Below are 18,669 nucleotides of genomic sequence, written 5' to 3' on the forward strand. Positions count from 1 at the left end.
ATTCAATTAACGGAACATTTTTAAATTGCAATGTTTATGTTTGACCTGAAGAAGATCCAGATGAAGGATCAAAAACATTAGTCATTATCAAGATAATACACTACCGAAGAATTGTTTAGAAGGTACTACAAAGAAGGTTTGGTGCTATTCTAAAATTAATTAAAACATAAGTTAGACAACAGAAATATGCAAATTACCATATTTTAATGGTTGACAATTTAAAACAAAAAACTATTTTTATACAAATCAAACAGCTAATTTTATTATAATCTCATTTCTAAATTCCTAATCCAGTCTCTAAGTGTTACTTCTTCACAGATTTAATTTTACAGTACAATTAGAAAAAGCAGGCAAAAACAATTAATTATTTTATTATTTTTATATAAATATAATAACCATTATAATAATAAACAAGAATAAAAATCTAATGAAAGTCATCATGATTGAAAAAATGACCATTCGAGTAAAACATAAATTGTCACACAGTAAGAAATTATCAATCATATATTTTATGAATAATAATAATAATGTCTTAAATTATTGTATTGGGTTGATGCAAAAGTTTGTTCGTTTTTAGCACCAGCTGGCTTTGCATCACAACACTGGTGTTATTTCCTTCACATGTGTAAAATTTCGATGTTTGACAAAAGAGATCTCCGCTAGTATTTGAGAATAAAGTTGTGTTACTTAGTTGTATTTTTTAAATTTGTTAAGCATTAAAAATGGCAGAGAATAAGGAGCATTTTCAACATATTATGCTTTTTATTTCTGAAAAGGCAAGAATGCTTCGCAGACACAAAAGAAGATATGTTCTGTGTATGGTGAGGGAGCCATTGATGATTCCACGTGCTGTAAATGGTTCAGAAAGTTTCGTGAAAACAATTTTAATCTTAGCAATGCACCACGTTCTGGACCAGCCGAGGTTGATGACAACAAAATATTGGCACTAATTGAAAGTGATTGACATAAAACAACTTGAGACATTGGAGAAATTTTTGGAATCAATCAGTCAACAGTGTCAAGGCGATTACATCAACTTGGAATGGTCAGCAAGGCCGATGTATGGGTGCCGCATAGTTAACAGAAAAAAATTTGATAGACCAAATTTCTGCTTGTGATTCTCTATTGAAGCACAATGAAATTGATCCATTTTTAAAGCAAATGATTACAGGTGATGAAAAATAGATTGTGTATAATAATGTTAAGCGTAAAAGATCATGGTATAAGCACAGAGATGCCCCTTCAACCAGCGCAAAAGCCAGTTTACATCCGAAGAAGGTTATGCTATGCATTTGGTGGGATTGGAAGGGAATAATTTATTATGAGCTGTTACCTGAAAATCAGACCATTAATTCAGAGAAATACTGTTCACAACTAAGTGAATTAAAGCGAGCAATTGACCAGAAGCGACCTGAATTAGCCAACAGGAAGGGCATCGTGTTCCATCAAGACAACGCTAGACCACACGTGTCTTTGGCCACCTGACAAAAACTTTTACAACTTGATTGGGATGTTTTGGTCCATCCACCATACTCTCCTGACCTTGCACCTTCTGACTACCATTTATTTAGATCACTTCAAAACAGCTTAGATGGTAAAAAGTTTACGTCCTTGGAAGACTTGAAAAATCACCTGGATCAGTTTTTTAGCCAAAAATCTCAGAAATTCTATGAGCACGGGCTTATGCAACTACCAGAAAGATGGAGAAAGATCATCGAACAGAATGGCACATACTATATTGATTAAATGTAAGTTTTAGTAAATAAAATTTTTCTTCAATTCTTTTCAAAAAACGAAACGAACTTTTGCATCAACTCAATAGGATTTTGTCGGATGGCAATTTTATGAAAATTAATTTGAAGACATAGTCTGTCCCAAACTGGTAACCACCATTTATTCACTTCTTGTGTTCCAGAATACAAATATTTGACGACCTGACCTTTCTTTTTAGGCTGCTTGGCTGTCAAGTTTAAAAACATACCTTTAAAAAACATAGAAAAATATCCAATTAAAATTACAAAGTTAAAATTGGAACTAGTGGATCTTACAGACATTTCCATTTTTCTTTCCATCCTTACCACTCAGAGATTTTCGAGCTTTATATCTACTGAGGAAAACGCTCTGGTAAATGTAGATTTTCGTAGCTTCCCCTGGTGACAAATCTTTGCAAAAGTTTCAATTGTAGGATTTCAAAAGTTTCAATTGTAGGATTTCAATCTTCATCAGATGGCAATTTTATGAAAATTGCCATCTGACGAAGTTTCTTAAATTATATTTTTTTAAATAAGTTGTCAGAATACATTAATAAACTTGTAAGCTATATTCTTTAAATTCATTCACTTAAAATATTTAATAAATTTTCAATTGTAACAATATTAAAAAATCCATCAACAATTTGCATAACTTTCTCAGCGGTTCAGAGATTTTATTTGAAAATAACTTTTATATTATTAATCGTGCTATTAATTTAATAAATAAATTGTTTGTGGTGGGTGCCACATTGTGAGATTGTGTTATAAATTATTATTATAATTAGTACAAAATGGCAAAAACCTTAATTTTGAGGGTCAAGAGGAGTTTATAAAATTTTAAATTCTAACAACAAGTAAAATCATTAAATCTAATCCCTCTCAAAATATGACATCCCTGTATCTTCCCAAACCTTTGACCTTTAACCAGAAAAATTTTATAGCATCAATGCTCCTTATACACAAGCTACCATGCCATATTTCATTTCTTAATCTTTACCCCATTCTCAGATATTAAACAAAATAGATACACACACAATCCATAAACTTTTTTTTTGCCATTTTTTTACTTTTTTGGATTCAGGAGGAGATTTGCAAAAAATCCAAAAGGTCAAAGTATTGGAATCATAATTTAACATGATTCCAATACTTTCCCTTGTTATGTATACACAACAGCTAGGAAAGTAAAAGTTGACTGTATCAAATGTAGAAAATATTAATCAATTGTTAAACCATCCATAAACAACTTGTATGTGAAATTATCATTTTATTAATTTTTTAGATATTTCACCAACTTGTAAATTGCTATGTAATTTAAAATTTATGCATAATCAACTACTTAACTTTTGATTTCTACCATAATTTATGTAAGGTTAAACAGTAGATGTGAAAAACATAAAACGTATCAAGGAAAAGCTGAAGTGGCAGGGACAAAACAATATTTAAACAGTTAGTTCAAAGAAATAATTCCAAAGGAAAAGAAACATTAGAGCAGTAAAAAGTTTTGTGAAAGACTATTAATTGAATGAGAAACTTTTTAAATAATTTGTCCTTTCCATTAATTGTAAGTCCTCTTAGAAACTGATATGGCAAACATACATGTTAAATTCTTTCTATTCTGCTGCCATATGAACTACAAATAGCTTTTAAAACAACTGATTAAAGCATTGTATAAAATTTTTTCATAAGATATATTTCTAGCAAATACAGTCAAACCTGTTTTTATGCGGGGGATAGGGACCACATTAAAAAAAACCTCACGAAACTTCACGAATGGCTGTAAATAATAGTTTTCGCAACACAATTAAAAAAATAATTTTTTTATGTGGTCAACAGGGACCGCATAAAAAAAGTCTCACAGAAAATAACTCAAAACCGTACGAAATAGAATTTATTGACAACAGATGTCAGCACTTGACTGCATCGTCTGGTCTATCGTCTGTTTTACATATTTTTGTCCAGGTGGTGTTTTGTTGACTTAAAAAGTAAATTATTTCATTTTTCGCATATTCATGCAATAATATTACTATAATAAGTGCATTTATGCTATAATAAGTTTATTTAGCTATAATAAGTCAACGTGAGACATGACGAATCGCATGAGACTAGTCGCCAACTATACCGCACAAATTAAAAATTCGCATTAAAAAAATCGCACAAATAAAAATCGCACATAAAAAGAGCGCATAAAAACAGGTTTGACTGTATAAATAAGGATTTCAATCATTAATTTATCTTCAAATCCATTCTAAATTTTTTTTATTAATATTCCTTTTATCTGCATGTCAGTATTTGTATCTCATGTATTTGTTTTCTTTAATTAAACTTATTTTAAATGTTGGTTTTATTTGTTTAAATCAAATCACATTTTTATTTATAATACTTCTAAAAAATGCTTTTCATGTGGAGAATTTGTTTTTACTTAACACTGTATATAAGCTTATTTGTTTTGTTAAATAATAAATTTTAATATATATATATTATATTTATACATATATAGTAAATTATGTACGCTTTACCGAATACAATTAAAATAAAAAATTTGTACTTTATACATTTTATTCAAAAGTACTAACCTTTGCACCTTGTTCACTCAAACATGATACTAAATATCTTTTTGCTTCTGTTAATCCTGTTTTAGCTTTAGCAACATTTTGTTCCACAGGTACATATTCTTCTAAATACTGTTCTAATTTACTTTCACCTATTAAGAAGCTCACTAATGTATCTGTAAATTAAAATAATGATAAAATTATATCAAAAATTATATTATCATACACAAAATACATTGACTATAGAGTTATAAACATTGTAATAAATAAATAGTAGCCTAAATATATACAAAAACCAGAATTCTAATGTAACAAAAATATATACAAAAGATACAGTGAAAAAACTAAATAAATATTATTAATTGAAAAATATAAATGTCTGGCATTGAAAGCTGAAGCTAAAAGAAAAAGATTTTAATAAACTTTACTTCAGCATTTAAATACAATTAATTTGAATGTAACGTTCAATGAATCAAAAAAACAATACAAAATCTATCTATAAAAGTAAAGGTGTTGCAATTATATTAACATTATATTAATTAAATATTTAAATGATTTTAACTTATGTATTGAAATACGTTATGAAAAACATTTTGTAAATTATAACCTCTGTACATTTTAATAATAGTGTGACTGATTTTAAAACAAATTAATGAATTAATTTCCTGAAACCAAATAAATAAGTTAGAACTGTTAAAAATTACATATTTAACATTGTTGTTTTTGAAAAATATTCAAGTTTCAGCATTAGATATATTCAAAATAAATATTCATAGAATACAAAGCAATTTTATAAATATTTATGTAATTGTAAATAAAATCCAAAGTGAACTCCTATCTAGTGACACATGAATAGTAACTACACATGACTTTTTATATTCATTATTTACAAGGATTTAAAGTAACAAACACACTTTCTAAAATTTCAATGTAATGAAGAAAGAGGAAAATAAATATTGATTATTGCCACATACGTATCATGAATAGCAATTATATTTGATATGAGAATTTTGCAGATCAGAGAAATACAAAACCATAAAATAAAACTAATTCATCTGTTAATATAATTGTATTTTTAGAAATATTTTAATGCTTAAGTTTAATCTGAATATAGATAATTCATGTATATTTAATGGACATAAACAATTGTAAATTGTATACAATTTACAAGAATTTTCTATTTATGGGACATAGTCAATAGCAATTACTTTGCAAAAATAGATCTCAATTTCTATTAGAAATATGAAGAGAATTTTAGGAGAAATTTGAAATTTAAAAGTCAATAATATAGTATCAAAACATTTTGAGTAATTATGAACTGCTTCAAACTAATAGAGATTCAAGTAGTTCAATAATATAAATATCTAATGATTAGTGAGCAACTTACTTAAAACTAATATTATTTTTGAACAATCAACATCTAGCCATTACTCAAAAGTAATGGTTTTATATATCACTATTCCAATTTAATAAATTAAGTGGAACAGTGATGTATGAAACCACTACTGTACTTTACATAAAATCATTAATAAAGCAAACTAAAAGCATATTTATAAATCTAAAAAAAGCTGATGAATTTATAGATTTAAAATTTAATTAAATTTTAACAAATACATTAACAAAAGTCAATAATTTAACATAATTAATAACAGATAGCTTAATAAACAATATTTGATAATATTCAACTTCATTACAACTTTATCATATACTGAAATGGATTAAAAATTTTTAATAAAGTCATTCAATGAAAGTAAAATATGAACATTTTAAAAATAAATCATCAACAATAATATTAAAAAACTGATTGAAACAGTAACAGCAGATTCAGAAACAATTATTTTTTATATTTTAAATAAGTTATCCTAATTCTGTGAGTCAATTAACAAACTTTCCTACTTTTTATTTCTATATATATATATAGAAATTTCATAAGTCATATATCAAAGTTAAACTTAATGGCTTTAATTTTTCAGTAACAAGTTTTAAAAATGCAATTCTGACCTATTATTTAAAAAATAAAAAGCTAAAAATAAGAATTTGATTGAAATATGTAATTAATAAAATATATTAAATGTTTAAAATACTAAAAATAATAAACAATGATATTGGTAGTATTATATAGTATATCATATATTCATTCTGAAACAATAAAACTTAACGTTATAGATACAGCAGTAAATTAGGTTAGTTAAAGTCAATATAGTTTAGTTTGTTTGTTCGGGGCCTGACATATGCTGGACTGCCCTGCCCATAAAAAATTTTTAGGGTTTATCAAATTTTCCAGATTCTATCTGGCAAATAATTAAAAAAAAGAAAAAGGAAAGAAAATTAATGTTTAAAACATGTCGTCATTAATCATAAAATCAATTGTATAGTTGCAAATTCATTTAAAGTAACAATTTAATTAATAAAAATGTATGTAATTCATTCATTCATATATAATTAATTAATTATTAATGACTAAAAAAATGTTTTTCACACTGTAATAACAACAGTAAAATTTTTGTTTACATTTACAAAATCTAAAACTGTTGTTGACAATACCTATATTAAGACAAACAATGTATGAAATATTTTTATACTGAAAGTTTCATATTACAAATATTTAAATCTGCCAAATGAAAATGTTCAAATTAGGGTTTGGTTTTTACAAATTAAATCAACTGAAGATGCTTAAATTGAAAAGTAAGTTAAACTACTTTTAATATAAGTTAAATTATATATATATAGATTTACTGGTAGTAACTCTCAAAACTGGGATAGGATAAACACAACGTACATACATACATACATACATACAAGAAAGACTTTGGCTGTACACGAGGTGTTTAGCCAGCAGAAAAAAGGGTAAGGGAAAGGGGGAAGGGAAGAAGGAGGGAGAGGAGACAAATAGTACAGAAAGATAGGATCCCCCTGAATGGCATATGTATGGCTACAGCACCCTCCATGTTTGATGTTGGAGTGAAGTTTTTAGGCTGCAAGGCCATAGTCCCCCAAAGGGTCCAAAAGAAAACCTGAGTGTAGCAAACACCAATGATTCAGTGCCGCCATGAATAGCTAAGTGTAGAAGTTAGTGCCAAGTGGCTGTTAGTAGGGAGACTTATAACTACTTAATACTAATGAAACTGAATGTGAGCACGAATCTTAATACTACTTAACAGCTAGACAGACAGCACGAAAAACAAACGAACACAATGACAAACTAGACAAGACGAATAGACAGACAAAAGACAAACAAGCAAGACTCCCAATTTTTTTTTTTTAACACAAACAACCAAATCACTATGTAATTAGTAAATAAAGAAAAATATTTACTAACATTTTCATCCATTTAAAATAGACATCATCAGGCACATAACACAGAACAAAACGGCTACATTAAAATGGATTTTAGTATAGCTGCTTTGTTCTGTTATGTGCCTGATGATGTCTATTTTAAATAGACAAAAACTGGTATTGGTTTGCTAGTAATAGTTGCTGGTATTGGTTTGGTTGTGTATGTTTATATTTATATTTATTAACATTTTTATTATAATATAATAAAAATGTTTAGTATCATATAATGGATTATGTAAATCAATTTATTAATATACCGTGTTAAACTGGTGCTCCACAAGGAAACGGTGATTCATTTGAGTTCTGCAACTTCAATTTGTGAATACTTTATATATGAGAATTTGATATGAGCTGCTTATTTTATTTCTCTTTTCTGTTTGAGACAAACTTCTTAATACAATCAGTACTAATTAACTGTTTCAGTATTTATTGTAACAACATTTTTAAGAATAAAATATTCTGATCATGTCTGTAATGAGAGTGAAATTTGTCCATATTCTGATTAGAAAGTTCATCAGTTCCAATCTACATTTTCTTTGTTTCATATACACTGTGTATTTGTTCATTAGAGGTAATGTCAATTACTCTAATACAATTATGCAGTTAAATAAACTTTATATTATATTTAAGTTTCCGTTTCTATTCCATTTTTCAAGCATCAAGAGGAGAAAATAAAAGATGTTAACAAGATGTTTTTGTTAAATGGATACAATAAACATATATTAAATAAGTGGTTCACAAAATCACAATATAAAAGAAAAAATAGGAGTGTAGATAGCAAAATTACAGAACCAGACATTTAGCAAAATAATTTATATTCAGAAACTTTTCAAACAAATTAAGAAAATACTTTATCAATAAAATATAGTATTGTTCCTGGAACAAAAAATAGAGTAGAACAAGTATTATGTAAAACAAAAATACCAACAATAGAGGAAGATAAAATTAATGACTTGTTAAAAAGGCAAGGTGTTATATATATAGATTTAATCAGGAACCATTTACACTTATATCAGAGTGAAAGGAAGAGAGTTACGTGAAAGAATCAAGGAACATGTTAGAGCAATAAAATCTGACTACAAGAATTCGGGTGTTGCTAGACATTGCGTGATGAACGAATGTCAGATTGATCTTAATGCATTAAGGATGGTTCAATCAGAGAAGAATATGATGAAGTTATATAAACATCTAGAAATTGTTAGAAACAAAAATTTTTTATTATTATAAATGAAAATGATGGAATAAATTTACGCGAGTTGTTGGATAGGAGGCAAGAGGAGGAGGTGTTCTGGTTGCAGTAGGAGTTGCAATTAGTTGGTGAATGAGGTGAGGAACAATGAATGAAAGTAATGACAGCAAGGAGTGTGCAAAATGTGTGGTAAAAGAAAAGAACACAGGCATTGCAATAATTTGAAGCTCTAATTAATTTAATTTTTAAAGAAATTAAACAATGACGTTTTAAAAAAATATGAAGAAATAATTTTATTATAGAAATATTGAAAAAATAACAATTGGACTATTGAAATATTGTGTAAGGTAAACATTTTAAATTTTTAGATGTATAATTGTAAATTTATTGTATTTATTGTATATTCACTAGAGTATTAAAAAAATGTTTGTGCTTTATTTGACTTGTTTGAAAGAAAGCTAAACGAAGGAGGGAAATATTGTACAGTAGAGCGTCGATAAGTGGAACGTCGGTAAGTGGAATGGCCGGAAAGTGGAACGATTTTCAGTCGGACTGTGTCGTGCTGAATCGAATGTTTTTGATACTAAATTTACTTCTAAAGTATAATTTTCATGTTTTTTATATTCTTTAATATATTTATTTTGTTTGTACAAAATGCAGAAATAATTTTTAACGATACGATAGCCTCGATTATTATTATAAAAATTTTCGTTAGGCTTAAAATCGACGAAAATTCAACACGAAGCGACACGCAACGGAGAAAAATTTGAACATCGGACAGGTTAATGTATTTTTTCGTACAAAGTCGGAAACTGGAAGGACCCCAGTCCCCAATTGGTTCCACTTATCGACGCTCTACTGTAATTTCTGAAATGCATCTGGGTAAAATAAAGTTGTTGATTGGTTAGTATTTTTGGAGTATGTGATAATTCCTACAGAATAACGATGTTTGAACCAGTTACATATTGATATTTGAAAAAAGAAATAGAAGCAGAAAAATAAATTATAGATAACATATATACTGTTATACACAGTTTATTGTATCTAATATCTAAAGAAAAGTTTGTTAGCTTGTTTGCTTGTTCTTTGTGCAATCAGAAATGATTTGAATAAATGCAATGACAATTTTCAGGGACTATCTTCATTGTAAGAGGTCAATGACCACTCTTGATCAAATATATTTCATCTTCATACTTGCAATGATCTCCCTTTCTATCTGACCAGTGAGATTGCGACATTCAAATAAGAGAATTAATAGCATATTATGAGATTACACTTAAAAGTTTTCTGAGGATGCTGAGTTTGAATATTTGGTTCATTTCTTGTAAAATCTGATTAGTTGGCCAACTACCAATTGGAATCCATCTACAAAAAATTGAAAAAAGTATCAAGATTTTGGAGAAAATGATAAAACAAAAGTTTTATAATGCCTGAAGAACCCAGAAGAGGTTTGAAAACATTTACGTTAGTTTTTTTGTTTGTTTTTTCTATTTCACACCGGTTATCAGTTGTGTATGTTGTTAAGTTTTGAAATGTAATCAGTTCAAATGTAGAGTCTATTAGTGTAGAGATCTTATTGCTTGCCAAATAAATAGAGAAATTAACTTCAATTGGCTTAGATTAGATTATCTTATATTCACTTTTTCAATCCTGATTTTACAATACAGTATAGATATCTATATATGTATGATTGATATGAACATGGAATTTGATTTTCTCAAATCTAGTACTTACTAAAAAAATCCAGCAATGAGAGTTGAATAACTTTCCTGGCTGTTATGAGTTTTTCATTTAAAAAAAAAAAAAAAAAGATTTATTTATATTATTAAGCAAAATAAATAAAATTGTTTGTGGTGCCATTTGTTATAAATTTTTTTTTATAACAAACTTTTTATATTTTTAATTACCATACAATGACAAAAAGCTTTGTAAAACTCAAAAAAAGTATGTTAATAACAAATAAAATCTTCATTAAGTTTTACCCTTCTCTAGATACGACACGCGACATCCCTTTATCTCTTCACCCTCTCAACCTTTAACCACCAAAATTTAATAGCATCAAATTTAATAGCCCTCATAAACAAGCCACCACACCAAATTTTGTTTCTTAATCTTTACCCCATTCCAAGATATTAAACTAATTAGATACCAATGCATGTGCACACATCCATGGAATTTTTTGCCTTTTTTTTCTTTTTTTACTTTTTTGGGTTTGGGAGGTCTCAAAAGAGGAGATTTGCAAAAAACTTAGAGGGTCAAATCCAACATGATTCCTTGTCACATACACGTAACGGCAGGAAAGTAAAACAAATAAAAATCATCCGACCCGTCACTCCAAGCCCACAGACAACATCAAGAATATTAAACCGTTGATCACGTTTTGCCGAATATCTGATGCGCACAAACATAATTCACAACGAATACCAATTTATACATAAATATAAATAAAAAAGCAATATTTCATTTTATGTATGTATTCTTAATGACTGAATTGTTATCATTAAAATATAAGTTAATAAATGTAATATATAATTATAAATAAGTTATTCATTATTCATTTAAAAAATTTAAAGATTAATCATCAATTACACGAATAAATTTGCAGGTTATAATCAACGTATTTCAAATCTTCGCAAAGATAATTTGCGGGTTTTGATTTTACTTTTAAAATCGAAAAGACAATAACAATAAACCAAGCAAAAGAAATTTTATACAGCTAACTCTAATTGGATGTTGTTTATTTATAAAATACATAATTAATACAGATAAATTTTAACAACTAAACCTTGCTTTATATCATTAGAAACATTAACAAACACAATTTTATTTTGAACTAAACACAGAATTAATTCAGACAGGATGATGTTAATTACAATAAATAATACATGATTAATATGTATGGAAACGCATACTCTTATAAATTTGATTTATTAATTATATATATATATTTTATGGACTTTACCAAATACAAGAAAGGATTGCTTTGTTTGTTTGTTTTATTAAGTTACGGCAACACAACACTTGGGCAATCTGCCTAGGGGAATGCCTTCCGGGAGGTCTTTTCAAAGATAACTGGCTCCTATTCGGACATTACGGACGTGGAGAAAACCCGGAAAATTCCACGTGACCTGGCCAGGCACAAACACACGCCCGAACTCCCAGCGTTCGGGGAACGGAACCGCTTAGGTACCGGCAGGCCGAAAGGATTGCTACATCCTTATTTTTTCATATAATTTACGTTTGCTGCATATCAATCATTACATTGTGCAGTATGTGTCAAAAATTTAGTTTGCAAACATATATTCTCTTACACGTTAAAAGCAAAGAAAAACAGCTTGAAACTATAATCTTGATTAGTTAAAATAAGTATAAAGAAACTTGTAAAATGATAAAAGTAGACCTCACCAAAGCCAGTATTCCTTTGGGATAATTGTTCGGCCAATTCAATTACTTTTCTCCAATTTGACTCCTCGCGATTTTTCTCGATGTCGGACTCTAAACGAGTTGCTGTCTTTGGTTTTGATGTCATTGTTTATCATATCTTTAATTCCAAAGTTTTCATAATTAAAGTTACTAAAAAATTTAATTTAATTTCCGAATGCATCACGTTATTGTCCGTTCTCTCGACATCGTATACGATCGTAATTTTGAAAAATCATAGAAAATAACGTGAAAAAATAATTTTAAATAATTAAAATTAACTTTTCAACCGGAGTTATCTACGACGACGATCATGATAACTACAGATAAGAATCCACCTGGTGGTCGAAAGATTTAAAAACTATTTTTTTTTTTTAATATTAATACTTTCGTTTTTTAAAATCGTTTTATTATTGTTTGATTATTCTATGACGTTACGTTGATTCGTCAAATAATTAAAAATAATCTTTTTAAACCAATTTATAAGAAAAATGGATACTTTTACATTTTTGGACTGTCTGCCCAGTGACGCTAACCCGTCTTTTCCGGTGTGACGCTAACCGGTCTTTCCCGTGTCCAACGTGAGTTCGGTCGTGCCACAAATGGAAGTGGTGAGACCCGACATATCCAGAATAAAACACCTTTGAAAAATTCCTGTGATTGCTTGCCCGTAACTCGATCTCGGATCCCTACAGCCTACCGCTATAGCATTCTTATGTATTTAAATTTTGGCATCGGTCGTCCGATCGGCCAAAATTTAAATGCGTAAGAACGCTTGAATGAACACATTTTAGTAAGTTTTATAAAAATCTGTCGTAGCAAAACCATTTTTATGCGGCCGGATGGCCGAGCGGTCAAGGTTAGCAGCCTGCCGCCCTGTGGGACCCGGGATCGAATCCGGACGGGTCGAAAAATCCCCAGGAATTTTTTCGGGGGTGGTCCGTCCGGATATGTCGGTTCCCGTCCCTCACCACCCGGCCGCCCCATTGTGGGCCTGGCCGAACCCATAATGGGCCTTCTAAAAGAGGCCCTCTTAGTGCCCACAGGGCGGAAAGAGTTACAAAAAAAAACCATTTTTATGCGAAAAACACTGACAGTAATTATGATATACGAATGTCTCCACTTTCTATTACGGATGGTTTTGATGAGTTAAATGAGCATAAATAAAAAATGACCTTAGTTTGAATAAAACATGACAAATCGAAAAGCATATTTGATTGAATTTTACGTCTTTTGTGGTTAAAAAAATTCCTTATTCGGTGGTTGTCGGAACAATTTAAATACAGAGTTATACAAATAAAATTATTTTGTTTCGGCTTGTACCATGATTTTTTGATTGTCACGTATAATGACAATTAGTGATGGGTTGTTATTTAACCATTTGTTATATTTTTTAGCTGTTATTCGAAAAATAATAGTATATTATTATTTAGGAGTATGTACTTTTTTACCAGAGGAATATACGCACGTATATTCCTCTGGTAAAATAGCACTTCATCCAGATTGTTTCGTTATACAGATAGGATAAGTTCCTATCTGTATCTGTAGGACCATTCAGAAAAAACGCCAATAATAAATAATATTTTTCAATTTTATAAAACCTCATGACGGACACTGAAACTAAATCTATCTGAGTCATGGAGGACGCCATGTGCTTTCCGTCGTAAACTTACTACAAGCAGCCATTTTTACTATCTAACGGCACCTACTCCGACCAGAATATAAGAACGCGTTCCAGAGGAATTTTTAAACAGATGCAAGCGTGGAGGAATAAACGAACACACCATATATATGTGTATAGAAACACCGGTCAACGCTACTCTGACAACCATGTTTCAGCTAAAACAGCCGAATCTACTTCATCGTGGGCGCTATATTTCTACAATTAACGAATCACAATGCATAAAAAAGTTCTTTTATAATATTTATACGAATAGTTGTTATAAATTATTTTATTTTTAAAGTTTTTTAAATTTCAATTATATTTTTTTGGACAAAGTTAATAAGAAAATTCGCTTAATTATTTCTTCCCAGTTTCCATGATTTTTGAATATCGTGAACAGCATGAAAAAATAAGTTAGATAGATTAATCTTAACCCGATTCGATATTGCATATAACCATATTAATTAAAACTAATTTCGTGACATATTTTACTGTCAGAAATGTCAGTAGTGGCTGATAAAATTTTAACAATTAGAGAATCGATTTAAAGTAAAATTTACAAATAAGACTTTTTTCCAAATTTCACTTAAAAACTTGTAAAATATTTTTAATCTATTGCTGATTAAATCTAATTCCGTCTTCGCTAAAGATTGTTTCCATGTATGAGAGAACTTATTGACGTGTTCTAAGCATTTGCATCCAAGTTTAACTGTTAAAGTCTCTTTCTCTCTACTAATAGCCATAACCTTCGTTTCCTCGTAGCTGATTCACATACCGAAATTCCTACAACTTTCCCCTAAATTATTTAAAGATTGCTGGAGGTCCTCGAGTTTATTGCTTAGTAGAACAATGCCATCCATATAGAGTAAAAGACCAATTTTTAATTTCCCAAACTGAAGTTTGTCAATAGTTTTGATTTTTTATTAAATTATCCATAAAAATTATGAATAATAAAAGGGACAATGTAGTCTACGTCCTTGCCTCACCCCTAGTTTTATTTGGAATCAGTCACCTATTTGTCCTTCTATCCTTACAGCTGAATTGCAGTTCCTATACAAGCCTTGGATTCTCCTGAGTAGAATATCCTTGATGCCATATTTCTTAAGAACTTCGAAAAATAATCCTTTAGGGACTCTATTAAATTTCTTCTCCAGGTCAATTAAATCCCAAGTATTGTTTCTTGTTATATTCCCATGCTTTCTCTGTCAATTGCCTTAGTGTAAATATTTGATCTTAGCATCCTCCATTTGATCTAAAGGCTGTCTGTCCTTCTAGATCACTTTCAACTATTCGTCTGACGCTTTTTTATAAAATGCTGGCATGAATTTTCTGGTACACTGAGGAGTGAGATTCTTCTATAATTACTACATTCTGTTTTACTTCCTTTTTTATGAATTGATGCAATTAAAGCTTTTCCCCAATCTTCTGGAACCTTCCCTTCGGACAAACATCTTTGAATACTGTAATGTAACCACTGTACTACTGTTGTTTTCACATACTTTAGCATCTCTGGTCTGATAACATCTACACCGGCGGCCTTTCCACATTTTATGTTTTTTTTAAACTCCGCCCTGTGGGCACCAAGAGGGCCTCTTTTGGCAAGCCCATTATGGATTCGGCCAGCCCACAATGGAAAGGGACCCACATTTCATATTTTTTGGTCTTATCTACTTCTATAACCGAGATAGGATCTGATAATTCCAAAATTTCGGTACTTTTCTCTTGTTCGGCTAAATCTGTCACTCCTTCATTCAGTAGCTGTTCAAAGTATTTGCTCCATACTTTTAGAATATCTTTTTCTTCTGTTATAATTTCACCTTTATCATTCTTTATTCATCTAGCTACGGTTTTCCCACTGGTTCTGAGATTCTTTACTAATTGCCAGAACATTTTCTATCCTCTTTCTACTTGCTTTCTATTTCTGTTCCAAAATTTTCCCAGCATCTTTGTTTAGCTATCTTTACACACAGTTTAGCTGTCTTATCACTTAAATCCAGTTCGGTAATGGAGATGTTAATAGCTACGGTATTAACTAGAGTACCTAGATATCAGAGTAGCAACACAAGAGTCATCGCCGCCATGTTCTATCGAATGTCATCACGTGGTCTATGGGTTTACATTAAACATTTTTTTTTTAGTTTAATAAAGCATTTTTACGAATAAAATGCTTTATTAAACTAAAAAAATCGTCATTTTTTAATATAAACCCATAGACCACGTAATGACATTCAACAGAACATGGCGTCGATGACTCGTGTGTCGCTACTCTGATATCTAGGTACTCTAGTATTAACCATATTTCTGTATTTAATGGCATTTGGAAGATCTGATAATTTTTCCATTCTTATCTGTTAAAGAACTGTTTTACATCTCCTATTCCTAATATTGATAACTGTTTTTAAGTTTTTTTAAATAACAATAAAAACTTGTTTCTGCTACTTTCAAATAACTACCTTGCCCATAACTAAAAATCTATCATAGAATATAATTACATTTTTTATATTTGTATATTCTTTAGTTTATATTATTATTATCTCATTTTTTAAAAATATTATAATAGTTTATTTATTTATTTTTTTGTTTATTTACTTTTAGTGTATATTTATTTCTTAGGCAGGTGGCGCGTTATCTCATTCAAAATGGCGGAGGGTGGATCCAAATTGTCGTGGAAGGAGCTCTTCCCCAGTAAACAAAGTCTTGTTATATTTATTGCTTATATGACTTTATTTATTAATCAAGGTAAGCTATCAAATATGTTTTAATACTTGTAACTATATAGTTATGTATTTGATTATGGCTAGATTATCAAGTGGGCGTGATTCGTATGACACTACACAGCATGCAGCAGAGATTTGAGACCAGCTGTTTTATTACATAAACATTAGTTTTACATTATATAAAGTCGCACGATGTTAGATGAGAAATTATCCTGTTACAATGCTTTTGATTCTCACAAAGAACAGATTGTAAAGTTTAATAGTTTTGTTTGGTTAATGAAACTGAATAATACCGGTATTTATGTGGAACAGTAATTTAGTTCACGATTAATATAAAAATGAAATAGATGCAGCTCTGAATGAGGCAGTTAGGACCTTATCACAGTTATAGACCATGCCCACAAAACGTATAAGGAGGGTCTAAAATTTGAGGGATGCAAACTCTTCATTCAGAACTGCAATTTTATTATATTATGTAATTGTTTAACTTAAGTGATTACTCATGGAATATAGAGGTTTATTTACAAAGCTTCAACTACAGATCTCCCTCCAGAATTTAAACAATTTGTAAAAAAGGCTAAAGTGTACCTAGGTAACCCCTATACAGGCACTTCCGGAATCTCGATAGCATTTGCGATTAGAAATGCAAATTTTTAATTTTCATGGCCCATGTTCTAACCTAATCTAACTTAATCTATTCTAATAAATTACCAAATTATTGGTAATTTATTAGGGAATAGAATAGGTTAGGTTAGAACGTGGTCCACGAAAATTAAACATTTGGGTTACTGTTACCTATGTTTCCAAGATGGCGGCTCGTCTGATTCCAGCAAGGAAACAGTGGGGATGCATGTTCTAACCTATTCTAATAATTTTGTTGGTAATAATTATGGTAATTTATTAGAACAGGTTAGGTTAAAACGTGCGTCCCCACTGTTTCCCTTCTATTTTCTGGAATGAGAGATGAGCCACCATCTTGGAACCATAGGTAACATTAACCAAAATTTGCATTTCTAATCGCAAATGTTATCAAGATTCCCGAAGTGCCGCTATAGGAGTTACCTAGGTACACTTTAACCATAAAGGATAACAAAAGTAGTATTGTATTTGACTGAACTGATCAAATCTAGCACTGTTTTACAATACTTTATGTTATTTGTTTTATACTGATTAACCGAGGAACCAGCATTTAACAACTTAACAGCTATTTAACAACTTACAGGTAGGTACAATATCAGTTATACTGGTATAATCATATCAAAATAATTATGCTTAGATGATTGTTTGGCTTATAAATTGAATAGTGGAACTGATAATGTATTTATTTAATTTGTCAATGTTTTGAATTTAAACCCTCACTCTGATTCATTCTAATTTCTCAATTAATCGTTGCAAAAACTCAATTAATTATTAATGTTTTAAGATGGCAACATTAATTATTACCAGTCAAATTGTTTAGTAAATTACTCTATATTTGGCTTAAAATTAACTAGAAAGGAATTTGATAATTTTGATTATTTATAAATATATTTTATAATTTCATTACTAAGGAAAGTGGATGTATATAATTGAGTTTATATAAATAAATAATAAATACTGAATTAATCAAAAAGTTCATTTTATAAGGAAAAATGACTCAAATTTTTTGTTTAAAACAACTTTATTTGTATATACAGTAGAGCATCGATTATCCGACCCCCGATTAACCGACCGCGTTCTAGTCGGCAAATTCAAATGTCCGCTAGTGATTTGGCGCTACAATATTTAGTTATGTCTTGGCTACTTTAATATTATTTTTGTTAAATTTTTGCATGTTTTAGCTGGCAACACTGGCTCGACCATGAAAGGGAGGCTAGTATTTAAACTAGGCCTAATACACTATACTAATAATGTATTTTTTCATACTTTTTGGTTATCCGACTTTTCAGTTATCCGACCAACCCCAGTCCCCAATTAAGTCGGATAATCGATGCTCTACTGTAATTATTATTAATTAGTATAACTTTAGCCTTTCTTTCAAGTAACGTCATAATTTCCTGCACAA

The 18,669-nt window shown here is 29.6% G+C and overlaps 2 protein-coding genes across 4 annotated transcripts in view; one reads left to right on the top strand and one right to left on the bottom strand.

Annotated features, from left to right (window-relative positions):
* Positions 1-18,669, bottom strand: part of Ttc7 (tetratricopeptide repeat domain 7) — an 85,924-nt gene that overhangs the window by 50,824 nt on the left and 16,431 nt on the right. For 2 of the 3 annotated variants that reach the window (XM_067263430.1, XM_067263428.1), the window contains exons 1-2: positions 12,231-12,579; positions 4,325-4,476 (exon numbers count right to left, since the gene is read on the bottom strand). In XM_067263430.1, the coding sequence (XP_067119531.1) occupies positions 4,325-4,476; positions 12,231-12,354 (276 nt within the window). In that variant the 5' untranslated portion in view covers positions 12,355-12,579. Of the gene's footprint in view, positions 1-4,324; positions 4,477-12,230; positions 12,580-18,669 lie in introns of those variants that run through there. The other variant, XM_067263429.1, reaches the window with a different exon arrangement.
* Positions 16,521-18,669, top strand: part of senju (UDP-galactose transporter senju) — a 31,248-nt gene continuing 29,099 nt past the window's right edge. Inside the window, exon 1 of the mRNA XM_067263442.1 lies at positions 16,521-16,647. Within this exon, the coding sequence (XP_067119543.1) occupies positions 16,548-16,647 (100 nt within the window). The 5' untranslated portion in view covers positions 16,521-16,547. The remainder of the gene's footprint in view (positions 16,648-18,669) is intronic.

The sequence above is a fragment of the Centruroides vittatus genome, unplaced genomic scaffold, assembly GCF_030686945.1.
Source record: "Centruroides vittatus isolate TY-2023 unplaced genomic scaffold, ASM3068694v2 contig_1776, whole genome shotgun sequence".
Lineage (NCBI taxonomy): Eukaryota > Metazoa > Arthropoda > Arachnida > Scorpiones > Buthidae > Centruroides > Centruroides vittatus.